This window comes from Grampus griseus, assembly GCF_964374135.1.
Source record: "Grampus griseus genome assembly, chromosome: 2".
NCBI lineage: Eukaryota > Metazoa > Chordata > Mammalia > Artiodactyla > Delphinidae > Grampus > Grampus griseus.
The window spans coordinates 87,012,241-87,030,758 of record NC_139018.1 but is presented as its reverse complement, the minus strand read 5'-3'; the positions used below and the strand labels follow the sequence as shown (position 1 = coordinate 87,030,758).

Genomic DNA, 18,518 nt, shown 5'->3' with positions numbered 1-18,518 from the left:
GACACTAACTACCACTCCTGCTGTAGTCTGCTTGTTAGAAGCAAGCCACTCAGTCTAACCCACCCTCAAATGGAGTGAATTAAGCTCTACCTCTGGAAATGAGGAGTATCAAGGAATTTGTGAACTTTTTTTTTTTTAACCATGCCACGCGGCTTGTGGGATCTTAGTTCCCCAGCCAGGGATTGAACCCACGACCTCAGCAGTGAAAGTGCAGAGTCCTAACCACTGGACCTCCAGGGAATTCCCTGTGGACATATTTTTAAACCACCACAGATGCCCCCTGCCAAGGACCCACTGTGGTAGGTGACTCACTTAAGGGTGTGATACCCCTGGCCTCTGCTCTTCTCAGGGCACCTGTGAGGTTATGAACATCAGAGACCCCGCTCCTTGTAAAGACCTTTCAGAATGGAACGTCAGCAGTTCCATTCCATGGCAACAGAGTCCACCCAATTACCTGTGAAACTACAAAGCAGTTATAGTGCAAAGAGGGTAGAATAACACAGTGATGAAGAGCCAACCTCAGTCCTGAATTTGAATCCTGGTTCTGCCACTTACCAGTTATGTGCCCATGAGAAGATCACTTAAGCCTCAGTTTATCTTAAAAAAGGGGAGATAATAACAATATATATCTCAAAGTGGTATGCAAAAATTAGGTGAGATGCTGATGTCAAGTGTGTAAGTCCTGGACTGGGAAACAATAAGCGCTCAATACACATCAGCTACTATTAGCTCTTCTTGATAGCCTGCTTCCACCTGAGGTGAGAGCTTCCTACGGTTGAAGAAATATTAGCCACAAGTTTCTGCATTTCCTTCACCGGTGCCTCTTCTTACACCTTATTCAAATTCTGAGAGGTCTGGTTGACCTCTGCCCATAATGAGGGCCATTCCACGTATGGACAGATTGACTTGGCAAGCCGAGGCAGAACCCTCGCTGGGGCTAGTTCCTTCACCACCTCTCTGCTTCTTAAGAGGCAACGTCAGCAAGGAGAGAGGACCCATCAGCCCCTCTCTTATGACACAGGTTTCTTTCTCCGCACTGAATTGAGCGGGGCCGGCTCCTTCCAACTCCCAGCACTGGGGGACGATGCTTTTAACCAGGAAGTGCCATTTTTGTTTTGGTTTTTTCTTTTTTGCGGTACGCGGGCCTCTCACTGCTGTGGCCTCTCCTGCTGCGGAGCACAGGCTCCGGACGCGCAGGCTCAGCGGCCATGGCTCACGGGCCCAGCCGCTCCACGGCACGTGGGATCTTCCTGGACCGGGGCACGAACCCGTGTCCCCTGCATCGGCAGGCGGACTCTCAACCACTGCGCCACCAGGGAAGCCCGCCATTTCTGTTTTGAGCTACAGAAGGAAACTGACAGGTTGTTTTGAATTGAACTTCAAAATCAGTTCAGGGCAAAGTGCTTGAAAGAGCCTTCAGGGAAATGAAAACTGTTATTTGTTCTGTGGTATGTTTTGAGATTTTTGTTTTAATGTAGTAAAAGTGTCCCGACAGAGATTTTGATAGGCTTATATTACATATTTATGTCTTTAAAGCAATCAAAGAAATCCTTTATCGTTCATTTTCTGTTTTCTCTCCAGGTATTTAGTCTTCCTGCAGATCAAAAGGGATCTGTACCACGGCCGCCTCCTCTGTAAAACATCAGATGCTGCCTTGTTAGCAGCTTATATCCTTCAAGGTAATGACTTTTGACAGGATAAATTTGCCTTTCATGCTAAGTACTGATTACATTATTTCAGTTACTGCAGATGACTACTTCTTGGATATAAACAGTATCTAACTTGAAACAGAGCCCGAGTTAAAAGACTTTGCCTGGACTCCCTAGACCCAGGAAGCTCTGACCACGCAACCTTAAATCGTTTGTACCTAAAGTCTTTCTGGCAGCCCCTTCAGACTCTGTTCGGGGGCGGGTGACTTTCCTTGCACCCTTGGTCGATAAAGTTATCGAGACTCTGGAGAGTAATCCAAATCAGCTTTTTCTTGTCTTTTTATTCAAATCTCAAAGATGTGAAGCACCTTGGAATTCTGGTATCTGTTTCAGAAACCTTTCCATTCAGAGTGCTCTAAGTTAAAAATGTTTCCAAGTAACAAACCCATTTTCTAACATGCAAAGAAGGCAGAGTTGGGGTTGTACTCAGCCAATACCCAGACTGGCGGTTTTTGCAAAACAGTGGGAAAGGTACGTACTCTTCGTATGTGATCCTTTCTCCTTTCGTGAAATGCAGGGGACTTCTGAGTATTCTAAGTTCGTAGACTTCTCTTAGTCCTTTGGCCTGAAGCTGTCACTGGGTTATTTTGGACCATAGCACTAAAACCATGAAGTTTCTATCAAAGAATCTGAATTCATAATCAGAGATCTGTGAACTCCAGGAAGCTACTTTGTGAACAGAACCTAAAAAAAATGCTTGCCAACAAGAAACGAAAGTTCTTCCGGCAAAAAAAAATATCACAGCTGCGTTAAGAATGTAAAAGTCAGCCTATTGCAACTTTGACTTCTGAGACTCCTGTTTTTAAAAACCTCCTAAGCCTGAAGTCTAGAAGGTACTTGCCAACTTTAAGGTACCCAAAGATACTCCTTTCATTTTTTAAAGGAAAACCTGGTCCCATCTAAGTGAAATTTTAAACTCTAGTTTTACCCTGACAACCATATTGAAATTTTCTTTTTTTTTTTTTTAATTTAAAGAAGTTATTGATATCCAACATTGATGTTTCCCATTTGGAGCTTTCTAAGTAAAATCATAATAAATGACTCCGTGGCTCAAGATCACTTCAGACTTTAAGCCCAGGGAAACCTTTAGTCTCTTGCTAAATGACAGAAATTCCCAAGTAGTCTGGAAGGCACGATGAGGAGACCTGTGCCACAGAACAATATTCAGTTGTGAAAAAAGGGCACATTTTCCTCTTAATATTTACTCCCCACTCAAGACTTCTCACCTGCACTGGTTGTGGTTCTCACTAGGGGAGGAGAAAAGACAACCACAAAGCAGCTGAACTTCTTAACATCCTTCCTCCTGACACACACAATGTTCCCTGGGGAATGCTGCATGTGGAGAAGGCTGGATTCTGACCTAGGAACACATTGTAGGGAGTAGCGTGGGCCCACTGGCCACCCCAGATCTGAGATCTCAGCAGCTTTGGGGATGGACTCTGTGAATCTGCAGGACGAGAAAGCCCCACCCCCTGCTGGGAATGGAGAAGTCAGCCTTAGGACCTGGTGCTCTTGAACTCAGCGGCACTTTCTGCTTATAGCCAGTCTTCCCACTCTGCAGCCCTCTCCAGGGGGCCTGGCACCTGTTCAGCCCTCAGTGAATATTTATTCAAATGTACTCACTTGATTTGATTTGATTGGGACTGAGAGTTGAGTTCTGGGTTTGGGTCATGGTTCATTCATCATTTTGCTGTGTCCCTGCTAACATCCTCAAAACGAGATTTAGTCTTTGGATGTGGCTCAGGCCCCAAAGCTTCTGTCTTTCTGATCAAGCTCACAGTTTCCTGTGCTGCCACAAAGAGCATTGTTCTCAGGCTCTCTTCTGGGAGCCTGTGGGCCATGGTGCAGGCTTCTGCTCTTTTATTGCAAATTTACATGTGATGACCTCAGAACGCAGGGTCAGCTCTACCTTCTCTACTTGGCCTTGATATCAACTCATTGTGCACACCTGGGAGAACAAAGGTGGGCCTGCTCCTGAGGAACATGCCCTCTGCCCGACTCACAGCTGTGCTCAGGATCCACTGTTCTTTGCAACTGTGGTGCAGACTTTAGCTTTTGCTGTCTGTGTTCATCTCTTGTTGTTTTGCCAGTGATGATTTACCTATCTCCACAACTGTTTTCCTCTACTTTCCTTTTGCAAGCGGAGATTGGGGATTATGACCCAGGAAAACACCCTGAAGGCTACAGCTCCAAGTTCCAGTTTTTCCCTAAACATTCAGAGAAGCTGGAAAGGAAGATTGCTGAGATTCACAAAACAGAACTCAGGTGCGTGACACTCGGTTCAGGCCAGGCCACTGTCTCCCTCACAGCCTGAGCACACAGCCTCTGCACTGCATCCTCTGCTCCTGCAGACCCAGCCTCCCTGACTCTGGGATGTACCATTTTCAGTGATCCACTGACAGTACAACCTCAAGGCTCCCTCTGCAAGAACAGTGGTGTAGGCTGAGGCTCAAAGGCAAGAGAGAAGCTATATAGGTAAGGAAAATGGAGAAGGATTGGCCTCTGAAAGGTATTTGCTTCACTAAGATAAATGAAGAGACAGAGGGAAGAATCATGAACTGGGGAAAAGGAAAAGGAAAACGTAAACAGCAGAAGAGGGAAGAGAGGAGGGGTTAAGTGGGGATGTGAAAAATGGGCAAGCCTCCGACCTTGGTCCGTGACAGTGACAGGTGGCTTCTGGATCAGTGGATGGGACCACACAGGGCTGGCCTGATTCATAGCTGGTGTGGGTACCTTGAGAGCACCTCGTTCAAGGGTGTGTCTTCAGTACTGCTTCCTCAACCCCACACCCCTGCACTGAGGGAAGGAGGGGAGAAGCAGCTGGAAGCAGGAGGCTCGTCCTCCTCAGATTCTCCTAGGTCACCCAGAATGTGCCACATCCCATAAAATAGCATCAGTGCATCCTCTCACCCATATGAAATAGTGTTTTCTACAAAGGTTGGTTTTTTAAAAAGCAGCAAAAGGGTGTTTAGGCTCTACTTTGTATGGCATACTGGAGCACAGATTCCCCAAACTGATAAACTAAGAAAAAATTTATATACAATACAGCATTGTAAAATAAAACCTGCTATCATATTAATACAGTGCAATTTAAAAAAAAAAATCTTTTCAAATGTTTGTGTAACTACCTTTCTGGGGAAGGACAATGTCCAAGGGGTGGGAAAAAGATATTTCTAATGATAACATTAACCTTAAACTAGTTCCCACCTGATGCCCCCCGAAACAAAAAATCTTCACCTTCACTCAAAGATTTTACCAACAAATACGTCCCCAAAGCCTCTTTAGCCTTATAAACAGACCTCCTGCCCACTGTGTGTGGTTGGACTGGTCCCCACCCTCCAGAGGAATGGAGATACCTACCAGAGGTGGAATCCTAGCCGCCTCCCACCCCTCTCCCTGTGCAGGTGCTGCCCCAGCTCCTCCCATCACTCTTAGGGAATAGTGGCCCCTTGTGGTACAGGTCAGAATAAACACATCTGTGAGGGCTCCTGGCTCATTCAAAGGAGAGATCAAGGGTGTGCTGGGACAGCCGGGAGCCCCTGCCAGGAGGGTTTTAGGAGATGTCAGAGCAGTGGGGACAGTCCTCCAGAAACCTCATAGAAGTCAGGGGATCCCCCAGGAAATGATGCCCACTTTGAGGGTCCCAGAGGGTTGAGGGTGAATGCAGCCCACAGAGCCCTCCAGTCTCCACACAGGGAATAAGGAGGCTCCCTGGAAGGGGTAGCGGTGCTCAGCTGCCTCTGGTGCCCAGTCCTTTGCCTGCTGCGCCAGCATTTTCCAAACACCTTCCCTGTGTCTCAGGTGCGCTGGTGGGTGTAAACATCTGCATTCTACAAAATGCCTCCTTACACAGGTACTACTTACACAGGCTCAGCCTCATCTTCATAATGTAAAACTGTGTCTGTGTTTCCTTTCTCCAACTCTAACATGCGTTCCTTGAGGGCCCAGACTGCACTATAGTTTATGGTGTATTTCATACGGGGCAGCACAGAAGCTGCTGAGGTGCTGATTGATTGATGCGTCTCCAGAAAGACACTAGAGGGAATCTGGTCTGCTTCTCCCTCAGGCTGGCTTGTCTTCCTGCCCTGCCGTATTACTTGAGGCAAATGATGAACTTAGAAAGTTTCAGTCCTGCCCACCAGCCGTCAGAGTTGTTGACTTGACAAACTGCCCACACCTCCTCACACTGAAGCCAATCCCACATCTGTAGAAGGAGGTCAGCTTCCCAGGGCACTGGACCCTGAGAGAGCCTGTGGTGATCCTGCACTGGTTCTGTGTGGAGCCCATCCACGCCCCTGCTAAAGAGGCAGCCAGGAGGGGAGTGTTGCTGAAGGCCCCTTCTTCAGATGGCTTGGTGCCAGCGCTGGTTTCTTCCTTTTTTCTGCTTGTTTCCTTTTCACAGTCATCACCCTGTGGGCAGACAGAGCTATTGTGGAGTCTGGAGAGCTCAGCACTGTCTTCTGTTGCATCTCTTTACCCTCCATTCCTGTGTTCCCATTTGGTAAAGGAAGAGGGTTAGGCAGCAAGATATACAGGTCCCTTCTTTGTGTTTCAGTCTAGATCAGATGGCCTGCAGCCAGCCTACAGATGTATTTTTTTTCTGCCCCCATAGTACTTAAAACCGAAATGCCACATAAAATTCGGTATCTGTGAATTCTCTTTAAAAATCACACCTGGGCTCCCCTGGTGGCGCAGTGGTTGAGAGTCCGCCTGCCGATGCAGGGGACACGGGTTCGTGCCCCGGTCTGGGAAGATCCCACATGCCGCGGAGCGGCTGGGCCCGTGAGCCATGGCCGCTGAGCCTCTGCGTCTGGAGCCTGTGCTCCCTAATGGGAGAGGCCACAACAGTGAGAGGCCCACATACCGCAAAAAAAAAAAAAAAAAAAAAAAAGTCACACCTAGCAATGATGGTGTGACTACAATCCAAGACTGCATTCCAAGACTATAGCTGAGGAGCAGCTGCCCTCATTAGACGGGGTGGCACTCCCAGTTTGCCCTAGTCCCCACCACTCCCTATTGTATTACACTCAGCCCATGTCATTCATTATGTAGCCTGCCTCACTCTGAAGACTTCCAAGGTTTTGACCCTAGATAAGTGTCTCTGAAGTCGGTCCTAGGACGGAGCAGGGAGCACACTCTATGGAAAAATCGGAGTGTGAGACACCCTGACCACTTCCTAATTGAGTTTACCTCAGGGGAACCTATGGGAGCAGGAAATCCTGAAATCATCCCATTTTCTTTATTCCAGTGGCCAAACACCAGCAACATCAGAGCTGAACTTTTTAAGAAAAGCGCAGACGTTGGAGACATACGGAGTGGACCCTCACCCGTGTAAGGTAAGACCCGCCCCCATGGCTGGAGACTGCGCTGACCTTGCCCCTCTAGGCAGGGGTCCCCGGTCCGTGGCCTGTTAGGGCCGCACAGCAGGAAGTGAGCGGCGGCGAGCGAGCGGAGCTTCATCTGCCGCTCCCCATCGCTCGCATTATGGCCTGAACCATCTCCCCACCGCCCCCATCCATGGAAAAATTGTCTTCCACAAAACTGGTCCCTGGTGCCAAAAAGGTTGGAGACCGCTGCTCTAGAGGGTGACAGGCAGGGAGGGACCACGCGCCTGTGCCACCCGCCCCTTCAATATTGGGGTGATCGGCTTTTTTAGTGACAGACGCCAGAGAAAATGTCTCGTTGTGAAAACTCCTCTGGATTCCACGCTGCATAATCTTGTGGTGCCACGTCGATGTCAGAGGGTCCGAGGCAAAGTCCATCTAAATAACAAATTGGAAACCGGGGCCCCACTGTGGCAGCAGTGGGTAATTTGGTGGAAGTGAAGAGAAGAGGAATGGGGGAGGCCCCCCACAGGGAATGATCAGAGGCTGCTCAGCGCACTGCCCACCCTTCCCTGACCCGTAATCTAGTTTCTTTCCAAGAGTGGGTTTTTATTGACTGCAGCGGCCTAAGTCACTGCGTGGAACTGCAGTGGAGTCACGTTTAATTCCCTTATGCGCGTGTGAGGGCGGGACAGGAACCAGCCAGGGAGGCTCTGCCCAGAGAGGAACCTCTGTGATTACTCACGTGAGTCTGGCATTTCAGAGACGAGCTCGGGCAGCCACTCGAGACTGTGGAAAGCAGTGGGGACCCGTGGCCTCTTCCTGTCTCTCTGTGGCCGGGTCCCTGCGCTTCATCTCCTCATCCCAGCTGCTCTGACACTTCTGGTCTCTGCCTCAGTTTCCCCAAGTCTTTGCCTCTCTCTTTCCACTATTGGAGAGACCCCAGTATCACAAGTAAAACTGATTCTCAAACACTGACCTCTTCTTCCTAATAAGTGAGGGGCACCATAAGTTTCCCCCCAAAAATTAATAGAATGGAAACCGAGGAACCCAGTGATGTGGAGGCAGAGTTGCGTTTCCCTTGGCCGCTTGGTGACGAGATGGTGATGTTTTTGTTGCATAGGATTTAATGCCGAAACTTCAAATATGAACTCTGAGAGCATTCTGGCACTCAGAAACCTGGTCACCCTCCCAGCTCCACAGTTCCCTATCTACCAGCACAGCCTACTGAAGATAACCCCTGTGCTCTTGGGGGCCAGCACTGTCAGAAAACACATTCATGCCATTTTATACCAAAAAAAAAAAAAAAAAGACATACGGATATTTACAAATGAATTAGCAAAGCTTCCTGAATAATGCCTTGTGTACAACCGATGTAGTTTAACTTGCATAAATTCCTCAGATACTATCAGCAGGGGGCTGCAGAGGACTGACTGACAAGAGCTTTGGAGTCAGCTGGCCTTGGCTCCAGGGCCGGTCTCCTCCTTCCTGGGGCCTTCAGAAACTTCTCTGAGCCTGGCTTTCCTCATCCGTGTTAAAGTCCTCAGCAGATACTCCGCACCTGTGCTCCCTGAACTGCTGAGTCACTTCAGAACCTGAAAAGACAACAGCTGCCTTCTTCTCCGCCATCCTATGTGCGGCTGGATTTGCTCCATGTCTTCTCACAAGGCTCACAAGTCTTGTCTTCTCACAAGACTTTCAGGATCAAGCAATTCCTGGCCAAGAAACAAAAGCAGAATCATCCCATTCCCCAATGGATTCGAATGAAAACTGGTAATAAAATGAGGTACAACTCCAAGAGAAGACATTGGAGAAGAACCACGCTGGGTCTGTAAGGAGCCTCGCATATGAAGTGGCACACATTTATGCTGTGTCAAGGTCACTTTCATCTTACCATGTCACTTTGAGAACATCACTACCGTCTGACCAGCTGGGTGTGTTTTATTGGGAAAATTATTTTTCTCTTTGCGTGTTTCTGCGCTAGTGCTTTGGTTTAGTAGTAAATATGTGAGACCTTTGGTTAGAAGGGAAAAAAAAAAAGACATAGCTGCCTAAAGATAGATATGGTCAACAGAAGATGCCAGGTCACCTCTGTATTTAACCCCACATCTGTCCAGTCCCCTTGTGGCCACACAGAGTGCCCACCTCTTCAGAGATGGGTCCCTAGGCAGGGCTGTCACCTGATGGCACGTAGAGGTGGGCTGACAGTGAACCTGAGCATGACAACTGAGTGTAGCAGGGTGGGGATTCTCTGCTGTTGCCTATGGGGGTCTGGAAGCTACAGCGGCAGCCAGCTTGGTGTCCAGCCCAAATCCACATGCACCCTAGGACTGCGGGGGTCCTGGCTCAGGCCTGTCTTTTGACGAGTCTGTCCACCAACAGACACAGAGGTGAAGAGGCTACAGGAAGGAACCGGCTTTCACACCAGGCACTGCACAAGGCCCAATCCCATATATCATATCATTTCATCCCCACGGCACCCACTCCTAGAAGGAGAGAGGGAAGAGAGGTTTGTGGCACACCTTCCCTAGCAGGCCCACTGGAATCCTTTCACACTATTTTCTTCTCTAATCCTCCTGCCAGCACTGGGAGGTGGATATTATTCTTCCTGATTTACAGACAAGAAGATGAAGAAGATGAAGGTTCCAGGAGGCCACAGTGTACAAGGCCCTGAGTGGCAGAGCAAGAATATATGAACTAAGGTCACTTCCTGTTGCTGTGTATCTCTAAGGAGCAGAAGCCCCCAGGGGACTTCCTCTGGGGAGAAGGTGGGAGCAGTCATCTTGCTGGGATTCCACTTGTTCTTGGGCCCCGTACTACTTGCTCACCCAGGGCCACATCAGGGCCCTGCTGCAGACCCCGCGGCTCATCTCATTAGGCTCTGGCTCAGGATTCCCTCGGCCCTCCTGAGGAAGGAGAACAGTTTGGGAGCCTTTACTCTTGTCATTAAGTAGAGTCACTTTGGTGATAGGCTACCAAGCCCTCCCCTTAATGTTGCTACAAGAAGAGCCGAAATAAGCTGGAGTGCTTGGTGTAATAAATACTGATGATTTCTATTAACAGAGAGGCAATTACTGGGGCCCTGGGAACCTGGGGCACACAGCCCTAGGGAGGACAGAAGAAGAGGAATCGTTTCGATAATTAAATGAGATCAGACCAACGCTTCGGACAGGCTCTGTTCTCCTGGACTGATTAAGAAGCTGCTGTTCTTTCTGATGGTTTCTTTCTGCCCAGAGGGTCCTTGCCTGGCCCTGGGACTAGGAAGAGGATATCCTACCCACTCTGGGTGGGACAGCTGGAGGGCTCCAGTAGCTAGCTGTCTTACACTAATACCCAAACTCTGAACTTGCACAAGCTGTCCTGAGCTCTCTGCCTTTCCCCTGACCCCCAGCTCCTGGCAGGAGCCCCTAGCAGACCAAGCCTACAGCTGCTGGATGAGGAGGATGGAGCAAACCACTGACAGCCCAGTGTTGCGTCTGCTCCCCGGCCCTGACACCTCTCCAACCTCTCACCATCTTGTTCCTTCCAGGGGGCCTGGGACTGGTTGTTTGCCTTGGGTCTCCTGCAGGCCCAGACTGTGGCCTCCTGCCTTGTCAAGGATTTGAAGTGGTCGGACCCACCACATGAGCCCAGCCTTATCATGAATCATGAAGGTGCCATTTGTTGAGAGCCTCCACATGCCAGCCACTTACACTATCTCATTTAACCTTTTTTTTTTTTGGCCACGCCACACGGCACGTGGGATTTTGGTTCCCCGACCAGGGATCGAACCTGTGCCCCCTGCAGTGGAAGCGTGGAGTCTTAACCACTGGACCACCAGGGAAGTCCCAATCTCGTTTAATCTTTACAACAACACTGCCAAGAAGACATTCTTGGGCTTCCTTGGTAGCGCAGTGGTTAAGAATCCGCCTGCCAGAAGACCTAAATAGACATTTCTCCAAAGAAGACATACAGATTACCAACAAACACATGAAAGGATGCTCAACATCACTAATCATTAGAGAAATGGAAATCAAAACTACAACGAGGTATCACCTCACACTGGTCAGAATGGTCATCATCAAAAAATCTACAGACAATAAATGCTGGAGAGGATGTGGAGAAAAGGGAACCCTCTTGCACTGTTGGTGGGAATGTAAATTGATACAGCCACTATGGAGAACAGTATGGAGGTTCCTTAAAAACCTAAAACTAGAACTGCCATACGACCCAGCAATCCCACTACTGGGCATATACCCTGAGAAAACCATAATTCAAAAAGAGTCATGTACCACAATGTTCATTGCAGCACTGTTTACAATAGCCAGGACATGGAAGCAACCTAAATGTCCATCGACAGATGAATGGATAAAGAAGATGTGGCACATATATACAATGGAATATTACTCGGCCATAAAAAGAAAGAAAATTGAGTTATTTGTAGTGAGGTGGATGGACCTAGAGTCTGTCATACAGAGTGAAGTAAATCAGAAAAACAAATACCGAATGCTGATACATATATATGGAATCTAAAAAAAAAAAGGGTTATAAAGAACCTAGGGGCAGGACAGGAATAAAGACGCAGACGTAGAGAATGGACTTGAGGACACAGAGAGGGGGAGGGGTAAGCTCAGATGAAGTGAGAGAGTGGCATGGACATATATACACTACCAAATATAAAATAGATAGCTAGTGGGAAGCAGCCACATAGCACAGGGAGGTCAGCTCCGTACTGTGTGACCACCTAGACGAGTAGGATAGGGAGGATGGGAGGGAGATGCAAGAGGGAGGAGATAATGGGGATATATGTATATGTATAGCTGATACACTTTGTTATAAAGCAGAAACTAACACACAATTGTAAAGCAATTATACTCCAATAAAGATGTTAAAAAGAGAAAGAATCAACAAAAAGAGTAAAAAAATAAATAAAAGATGTGGCATATGTATACAATGAAATACTACTCAGCCATAAAAAGAAACAAAATTGACTAATTTGTAGTGAGGTGGATGGACCTAGAGACTGTCGTACAGAGTGAAGTAAGTCAGAAAAACAAATACTGTATGCTAACACGTAATATGGAATCTAAAAAAAAAAAATGGTTCTGAAGAACCTAGGGGTAGGACAGGAATAAAGATGCAGACATAGAGAATGGACTTGAGGATACGGGGAAGGGGAAGGGGAAGATAGGACGAAGTGAGAGAGTAGCATTGACATATATACACTACCAAATGTAAAACAGATAGCTAGTGAGTAGCAGCCGCATAGCACAGGGAGATCAGCTCCGTACTTTGTGACCACCTAGAGGAGTGGGATAGGGAGGGTGGGAGGGAGATGCAAGAGGGAGAGGATATGGGGATATATGTACACATATACCTGATTCACTTTGTTATAAAGCAGCAACTAACACAACATTGTAAAGCAATTATACTCCAATAAAGATGTTTTAAAAAAAAAAGAAGAATCCGCCTGCCAATGCAGGGGACACAGGTTTGAGGCCTGGTCCAGGAAGATCCCACATGCCACAGAGCAACTAAGCCCGTGTGCCATAACTACTGAGCCTGTGCTCTAGAGCCCATGAGCCACAACTGCTGAGCCCGCATGCTACAACTACTGATGCCCGCGTGCCTAGAGCCCATGCTCCACAATAAGAGAAGTCACTGCAATGAGAAGCCCGTGCGCCGCAACGAAGAGTAGCCCCCACTCGCCGCCACTAGAGAAAGCCCACGCGCAGCAACGAAGACCCAATGCAGCCAAAAATAAATAAATAAAATAATAAATTTATTTTAAAAAAAAGAAGACATTCTTGTCTTCTTTTTAAGATGAGAACACTGAGCTCTGAGGAACTAACTAACATGTCCAGTGTTAGTGGCAAGGATGATACTGGGACTCAAACTTGGAGTTGTGGAGTCTCAGTGCTGTGCTCTTTCAGTTATCATTCATGGTCTTCCATCTGGAGAGGTGGCATTTATTTAGGAACAAAGTGGGACTCACTGCCAGTTCTGATCAAGAGAGGACAAAAGACCTACGAGACTACTGAAATCATCATAGAAAAATGTAATGTAAATTCACCAAATGGCTTTATGTCTGTTTTGTATAGATAGACCAGGAGAAAATTGATTTCAGCAGGGTCTAGGTTAGGTCAACCACACAAATAAAATGATAGTGTCATTCCCTTGCTCTTAAAATAGGATCATTACTTTCATAATCCAGCTACCAAAGCTCCTCTCTAAATAAACCTGCTCCCCATCTTGACACATTGCCCTTGACCTCAGAGAAGCAGAACAAGAAGCATCAGTGATGACTTGCCCTCACCCTCAGGTGGGCCCCTCTTGGCTACACTGCGGGGAGCATGTTAGGTTTACTGCCAAAATGAAGAACTAAAGCCACTTAAGTGGCAAGTTTCTGCCCAGATTTCCATTTCTGAGCTGTCACGGGTTGATGCCAAGCCTCTTCCAGGGTGCCTGCCTCCTCCTCCTCATTTCCACTCTGATTTCTTGTGGCTGTGTTTCAGTGTATTAAAACTGGGTGGTTTTCATGGTTGATTGAATGTGAAGGTCCCCAGCTATGAGCCCTTTCAGGAATGGGCACCACTGTCTGGAAGAGCATATGGAATCTTCTTCTCTCAGGTTTTTTAAGAATAATAGAGGCTTCATCCACCCAGACTGAATTAGTTTCAGTCGTGCTCCAGAGAGGAGATGGCTGACTTGAGAGGCATAACAACCAAGAATGCTGTGGTCCTGACTCAGACACATCCAGGATGTCCTCTGGGGAGCAGCAGACAGAAGCCTACTTCATTGTATCCAGAGGTAGATCTGGGCAAAGACGGCCAGATGTCCCTATTTCCAAGAACCAGTCAGTACTATGATTTCCAAAAATCCTTTTCTAGACAGAGTGATCATCTTAGGGTGAACATTTGATGATGATGTATTGATGCAGGTCAAGTGTGATGGTGGGTTCCATATGAACATGAATGACTGTGCAAATCCATCCCCTCCTCAAGAAAAACACAGTGGCCTTGTCCTGGCAGTACATCATCTAGGCCACCTCCCTAAAAGCAGATGGAAGTATCGATAGTATTTCTTGGAGTATGTATTATTGTCCTCATCTTACAGATGAGGAAACTGAGGTCCAGAGAAGCAAGTAGAACCAAGGCTGAAGCTTCTTCCACAAGGATGAAAAATGGAAAATAGATTTGTCACCTCACAACCATAGAAGCAAACTAAAGTCTTTTGACTGTTACCTGATGTAGAGCGGGCCTGGCGATATCTGCTGTGGGGCTGTCAGGACCTGAGTTTTTATTCCACCTCCCAGATAATTAATGGCTCCGTCCTGGGGGTGCTGATTGCATTGGGATGGGCAGGGGACAGGGAGGAAAGATAGAATCCAGCTTGATAAGATGGAAGAGCTGAGGAGAAGCTTACTGCCATCTGTGTCACTTCTCTCCTCATCCTCATTTCCTTCTCTTTCTGTCACATAACTTGTCCTTCCACATACAAATCCAAAGGGCAGGCTCACAAGGAGAATGGCCTGTTAGATGAAAAAAACTGGGAAACTTATGGCTGCCTGTTTGTGTTTTCACGCTGGTCCACGCTCTTTTTTTTTTTTTTTCGGGTGTGCTGTGCAGCTTGGGGGATCCTAGTTCCCAGCCAGGGATTGAACCTGAGCCCTCAGCAGTGAAAGCAAGCGTGGCATCCCAACCACTGGACCAGCAGGGAACTCCCTGATGCTGGTCCAGATGTGAGGTTTCTTGTTGTAATTCCAATCCCATGCCTCATGTGCCAGAGACGAGTAGCAAACATCCAAGCTGCCCGCACTGTGGATGCCTACGTGCCAGGGCCTTGCAGCTTCATCTGCAACTGTTGCATTGGAAGCAGTTTGGATAATTGCTCTCTTCAAATGGGAGGATGGATTGGGATTGCACAAGGTGCTATTATTACTTATTGGGATAACAAGTAATACTTATTGGCGTCTAATAGGGATTTACTCCCAGTTTGTTCCCTGTTCCAAATCAGCCAGTCTGGTCAGGAGAGACTGTTCCCCTCTAACTCCAATACCTGCCTTCACTTGGAGGCCGGCCCTGTGGTGTCCAGGTGGTGCAGATGGCCAGCACCACCCAGTTCATGGGAGGACCTGCCCTTCCCTTTGCTCTGGCCAGAGACAGGCCTGTCACTGCGATGACTCTCACAGATGTCCTTCCCCTCCTGCCCACTTCACTTTTCCCCTGGACCCCCAATGTATCACCCACATCCCCCTTCTCCATGGTCCCTAACAATGAGTAACTTCTCCCTTTCTACCTCAACTTCCCACACCCTCTTTTCCTAAATAGCAAAATTTAAATCCATCAGCATCAGGAAAAATAGTAAACGTTAGGCTTTTTTAAAAGAGATTCTGTATTGAGTTCAATAAACTCAGCTAATCAGTAGCAGCTATAATATTATTAACAACAACACAACCATTAGCATGTATTGGGTGCTTACTGAGCACAGCCTAAGAGGCAGATGATATCATCAACCCTGACTTGACAGCGAGGGGCCTGAAACACAGGGCAACGAAGGGACCTGGCTGAGGCCACACGGGTGGTGAGTGCAGAGCCAGGACCTGGGCCGACTGACCCAGAGCCCGTGGTTCTGGCGCAGGTGCTCTTCTACCGTTGCCCACAGGGGCCTGGAGTGCGAGACCTGGAGGGAGGCCTTCCCTGCCCACTTCGCCGCTTCCCGTCCCTCCTCTACCATCCACAATCCATCCACAAGCCTCTGCAGGCCCTGCCCTTCCTTTCCATCCTTCCGCCTGTTCTTCCTTCTGGGCCTGTCCTTCAGCGAGCAGCAGAAGACACCTTCCCCCCTCTGCCCCACTGTGCCCTCCCGTCGTTCTGCTCACGTGTGGGCTTCCCCCCCGCCGCCGGCAGCCACACTGGTCCCTCTGGCCCCCACCTCACTGCCTCACACATTCTCCTGATAAACGTCTGCTGCAGGCCTGTTCTCTGAGTACAAATAAGGTAAGGCCTCCACCCTCGAGTCTCTGTCTAAACCCGCAGTTGTAGGCCTTGCTCGGGTCCTGCCTGCACAGTGAGCTGAAGGCCTCCCGGTGCCCACCCTCCAACCCTGTGTGCAGAGCCCTCCCTCACCCACCGCCGCCCCCCCCAGGCCAGGCTGCCCAGTTAGTGCCGGTGCCCCCGTGAGGGACAGTGTTTGTGTGCAGTGCTGGCGCTCAGCTGTTAGCACCCACCACCAAGCCCTGATGACAGGCAGGGGGAAGCCCAGCCCCGTGGCTTCAAAGTATCTCCATTCAGGTTATTTTTAAACAGCATTTTGCTGTGCCCATGGGTTGAATGACACCGTGCTTGCAGCCAAGTGTTGGGGTCACGACAGACCCTGAGGAAAGGACAGTAACAACTATGCATTAATTCAAATGTCTGCAAAATATATATTTAGTTTATTCCCTGGGCCCAGACGCTAACACCTGTAATCCTGACTCTAAGAGATAGCTTTAAGGCAAAACTGCACTTTTCCTTGAGGCAAGGCTCATGAGGCCCTGCAGAGGCCCCACTGTTCTTAGGACTAATTAGGCTGAAGATCTGTGTCAGGGAGGCAAAGCCTGAAGGCGGGAGAGACTAGGAGAGCCTGACAGCCACGGCCCACACTTGCACCCATCACACCAGGGGCCTGGCCCCGACCCCATGGCACTATCTGAGCTGTGGCCCAGACAACTGGCCTGTATGCCCATTAGATCAGCAGCCTGGCATTATTTTCTGGCCACCTGAACAACACCCTGACAGAGCAGATTCTCACCTGCGGCCGCTATCAGGTGAGAGAATGTAATCGTCACCCAGCTTTCTGTGCCCCATCCCAGGCTAGAAAAGACCTGGGCCTCCTGGAGCTCGTTTCCCACGTGATGGAACCAGGACCTACAGCTTCTGCACCTTCTCCCCTCTTTGCCCAGTAGAACCTTAAGCCTTGTGTTTACCAACTGATAGTGACAGGTGACCAGGAGGCCTCTTTGTTGGTTCAGGCACCACAGGGCTGGCGATAGCTGTTCCACTTGGCCAGTTGCTTCTTATATTTTCTTCAGCTAAACTTTCCTGAGGGAGCCCAGTGTGTCAGGCCATCATGATAATGATAACTGCTATTCTCTCTCTCACTCACACAGAACAGCTTTCTTGAAATATAATTCACACATCAAAAAAATCCATCCTTTTCAAAGTGTGCAATTCGATGGTTTTTAGTCCATTAACAGAATTGTGAAACTTGTGAAACAATCACCACTATCTAATTTTAGAACATCTTCATCACCTTCAAAAATAAACCCTGTACCTATTAGCTGTCACTCCCTATCTCCTCTTCCCCACAGCCCCTGGCAACCAGTAGTATACTTTTTGTCTCTCTGGATTTTCCTGTTCTGGATATTTCATATAAATGCAAGCATACAACATGTGATCTTTTGTAACTGGCTTCTCTCACTTAGCATAATGTTTTCAAGGTTCATTTGTGTTGTTACAGGTATCAGTACTTCATTCCTTTTTACTGCTGAATAATATTCCATTGTGTGGATGTACCACATTTTGTTTATTCACTTATCAGCTGATGGACATTTGGATTATTTCCACTTTGCAGCTGGTATGAAGAATCCTGCTATGAACATTCATGCACAAGTTTCTGTGTGAACATAATTTTCAATTCCCTTGGGTACATACCTAGGAGTGGAATTGCTGGGTCATATGGTAACTCTACGTTTAACAATCTGAAGAACTTCCAAACTGCTTTCCAAAGTGACTGCACCATTTTACAATCCCACCAGCAATGTGTGAGGGTTTGCGGTTCTCTTTGGATATTCACCACAGCTTTCTAAGATTGGTATTATAATCTACAACTTACAGTTAAGGCCACCGAGGCTCAGAAAAGGTAAGTAACTTGGCTATTACTTCCAAATGCCAGGCTCTTCCCTCTGTGACCAACGGCCAAGTATTAACCCTGTATCCCCAGTGAACAACTGTGTTTCTCACCCTTTTACCTCTGTGCCTGCATCACCCTGATGAGAAATCTTTATGTGTTACAGGATGTGTCAGGAAATGCTGCATTTCTGGCCTTCACTCCTTTTGGGTTTGTTGTTCTGCAAGGAAACAAGAGGGTCCACTTCATTAAATGGTGAGTATCTTTATTTCCAAAACAGGCTTTTTATACCTCACCAACTGGGGAGGGCTGTGGTTCCCATGTCCTATGTCTGTGATTGGGCGAGTTCTGGTTCTGAGCCCTCTCCAAAGCCTTGCATCCATAATGGTAACTGATGAAGGTAGTGGTCTCTTCTAGGGATCCTATGCTTCCACAGGGGTGTTCCTGAGAGCCAACAGCCTCTCCAGAGAGAGAAAGGGTATGGAAGGTTGTTTTCTGGGTAGGATGAGACGTCTAGAGCTGGAGCCAATGTTAGGGAAGCAAAGTTCCCATGAGAACTGAGTCCTTGGGACTGTACCCTGCTGAGGACCGTAGCATCTGCAGGGATGTTTACTCC

At 48.0% G+C, this 18,518-nt stretch overlaps 2 protein-coding genes across 7 annotated transcripts in view; both read left to right on the top strand.

Moving 5' to 3' along the window:
* FRMD5 (FERM domain containing 5) overlaps positions 1 to 18,518 on the top strand; it is a gene marked incomplete at both ends in the record, with an annotated part of 339,888 nt that overhangs the window by 306,975 nt on the left and 14,395 nt on the right. For all 6 annotated transcript variants that reach the window (XM_082649519.1, XM_082649518.1, XM_082649517.1 and 3 more), the window contains 4 exons: positions 1,582 to 1,679; positions 3,851 to 3,974; positions 6,958 to 7,045; positions 18,069 to 18,157. In XM_082649519.1, coding sequence (XP_082505645.1) covers positions 1,582 to 1,679; positions 3,851 to 3,974; positions 6,958 to 7,045; positions 18,069 to 18,157 — 399 coding nt within the window. The remainder of the gene's footprint in view (positions 1 to 1,581; positions 1,680 to 3,850; positions 3,975 to 6,957; positions 7,046 to 18,068; positions 18,158 to 18,518) is intronic.
* LOC309818497 (large ribosomal subunit protein eL39-like) lies at positions 7,444 to 8,868 on the top strand (the record flags this gene model as incomplete). Its single annotated transcript, XM_082648240.1, has 2 exons — positions 7,444 to 7,453; positions 8,702 to 8,868. 2 exons carry the CDS (start codon positions 7,444 to 7,446, stop codon positions 8,866 to 8,868), a joined length of 177 nt encoding a protein of 58 aa, XP_082504366.1.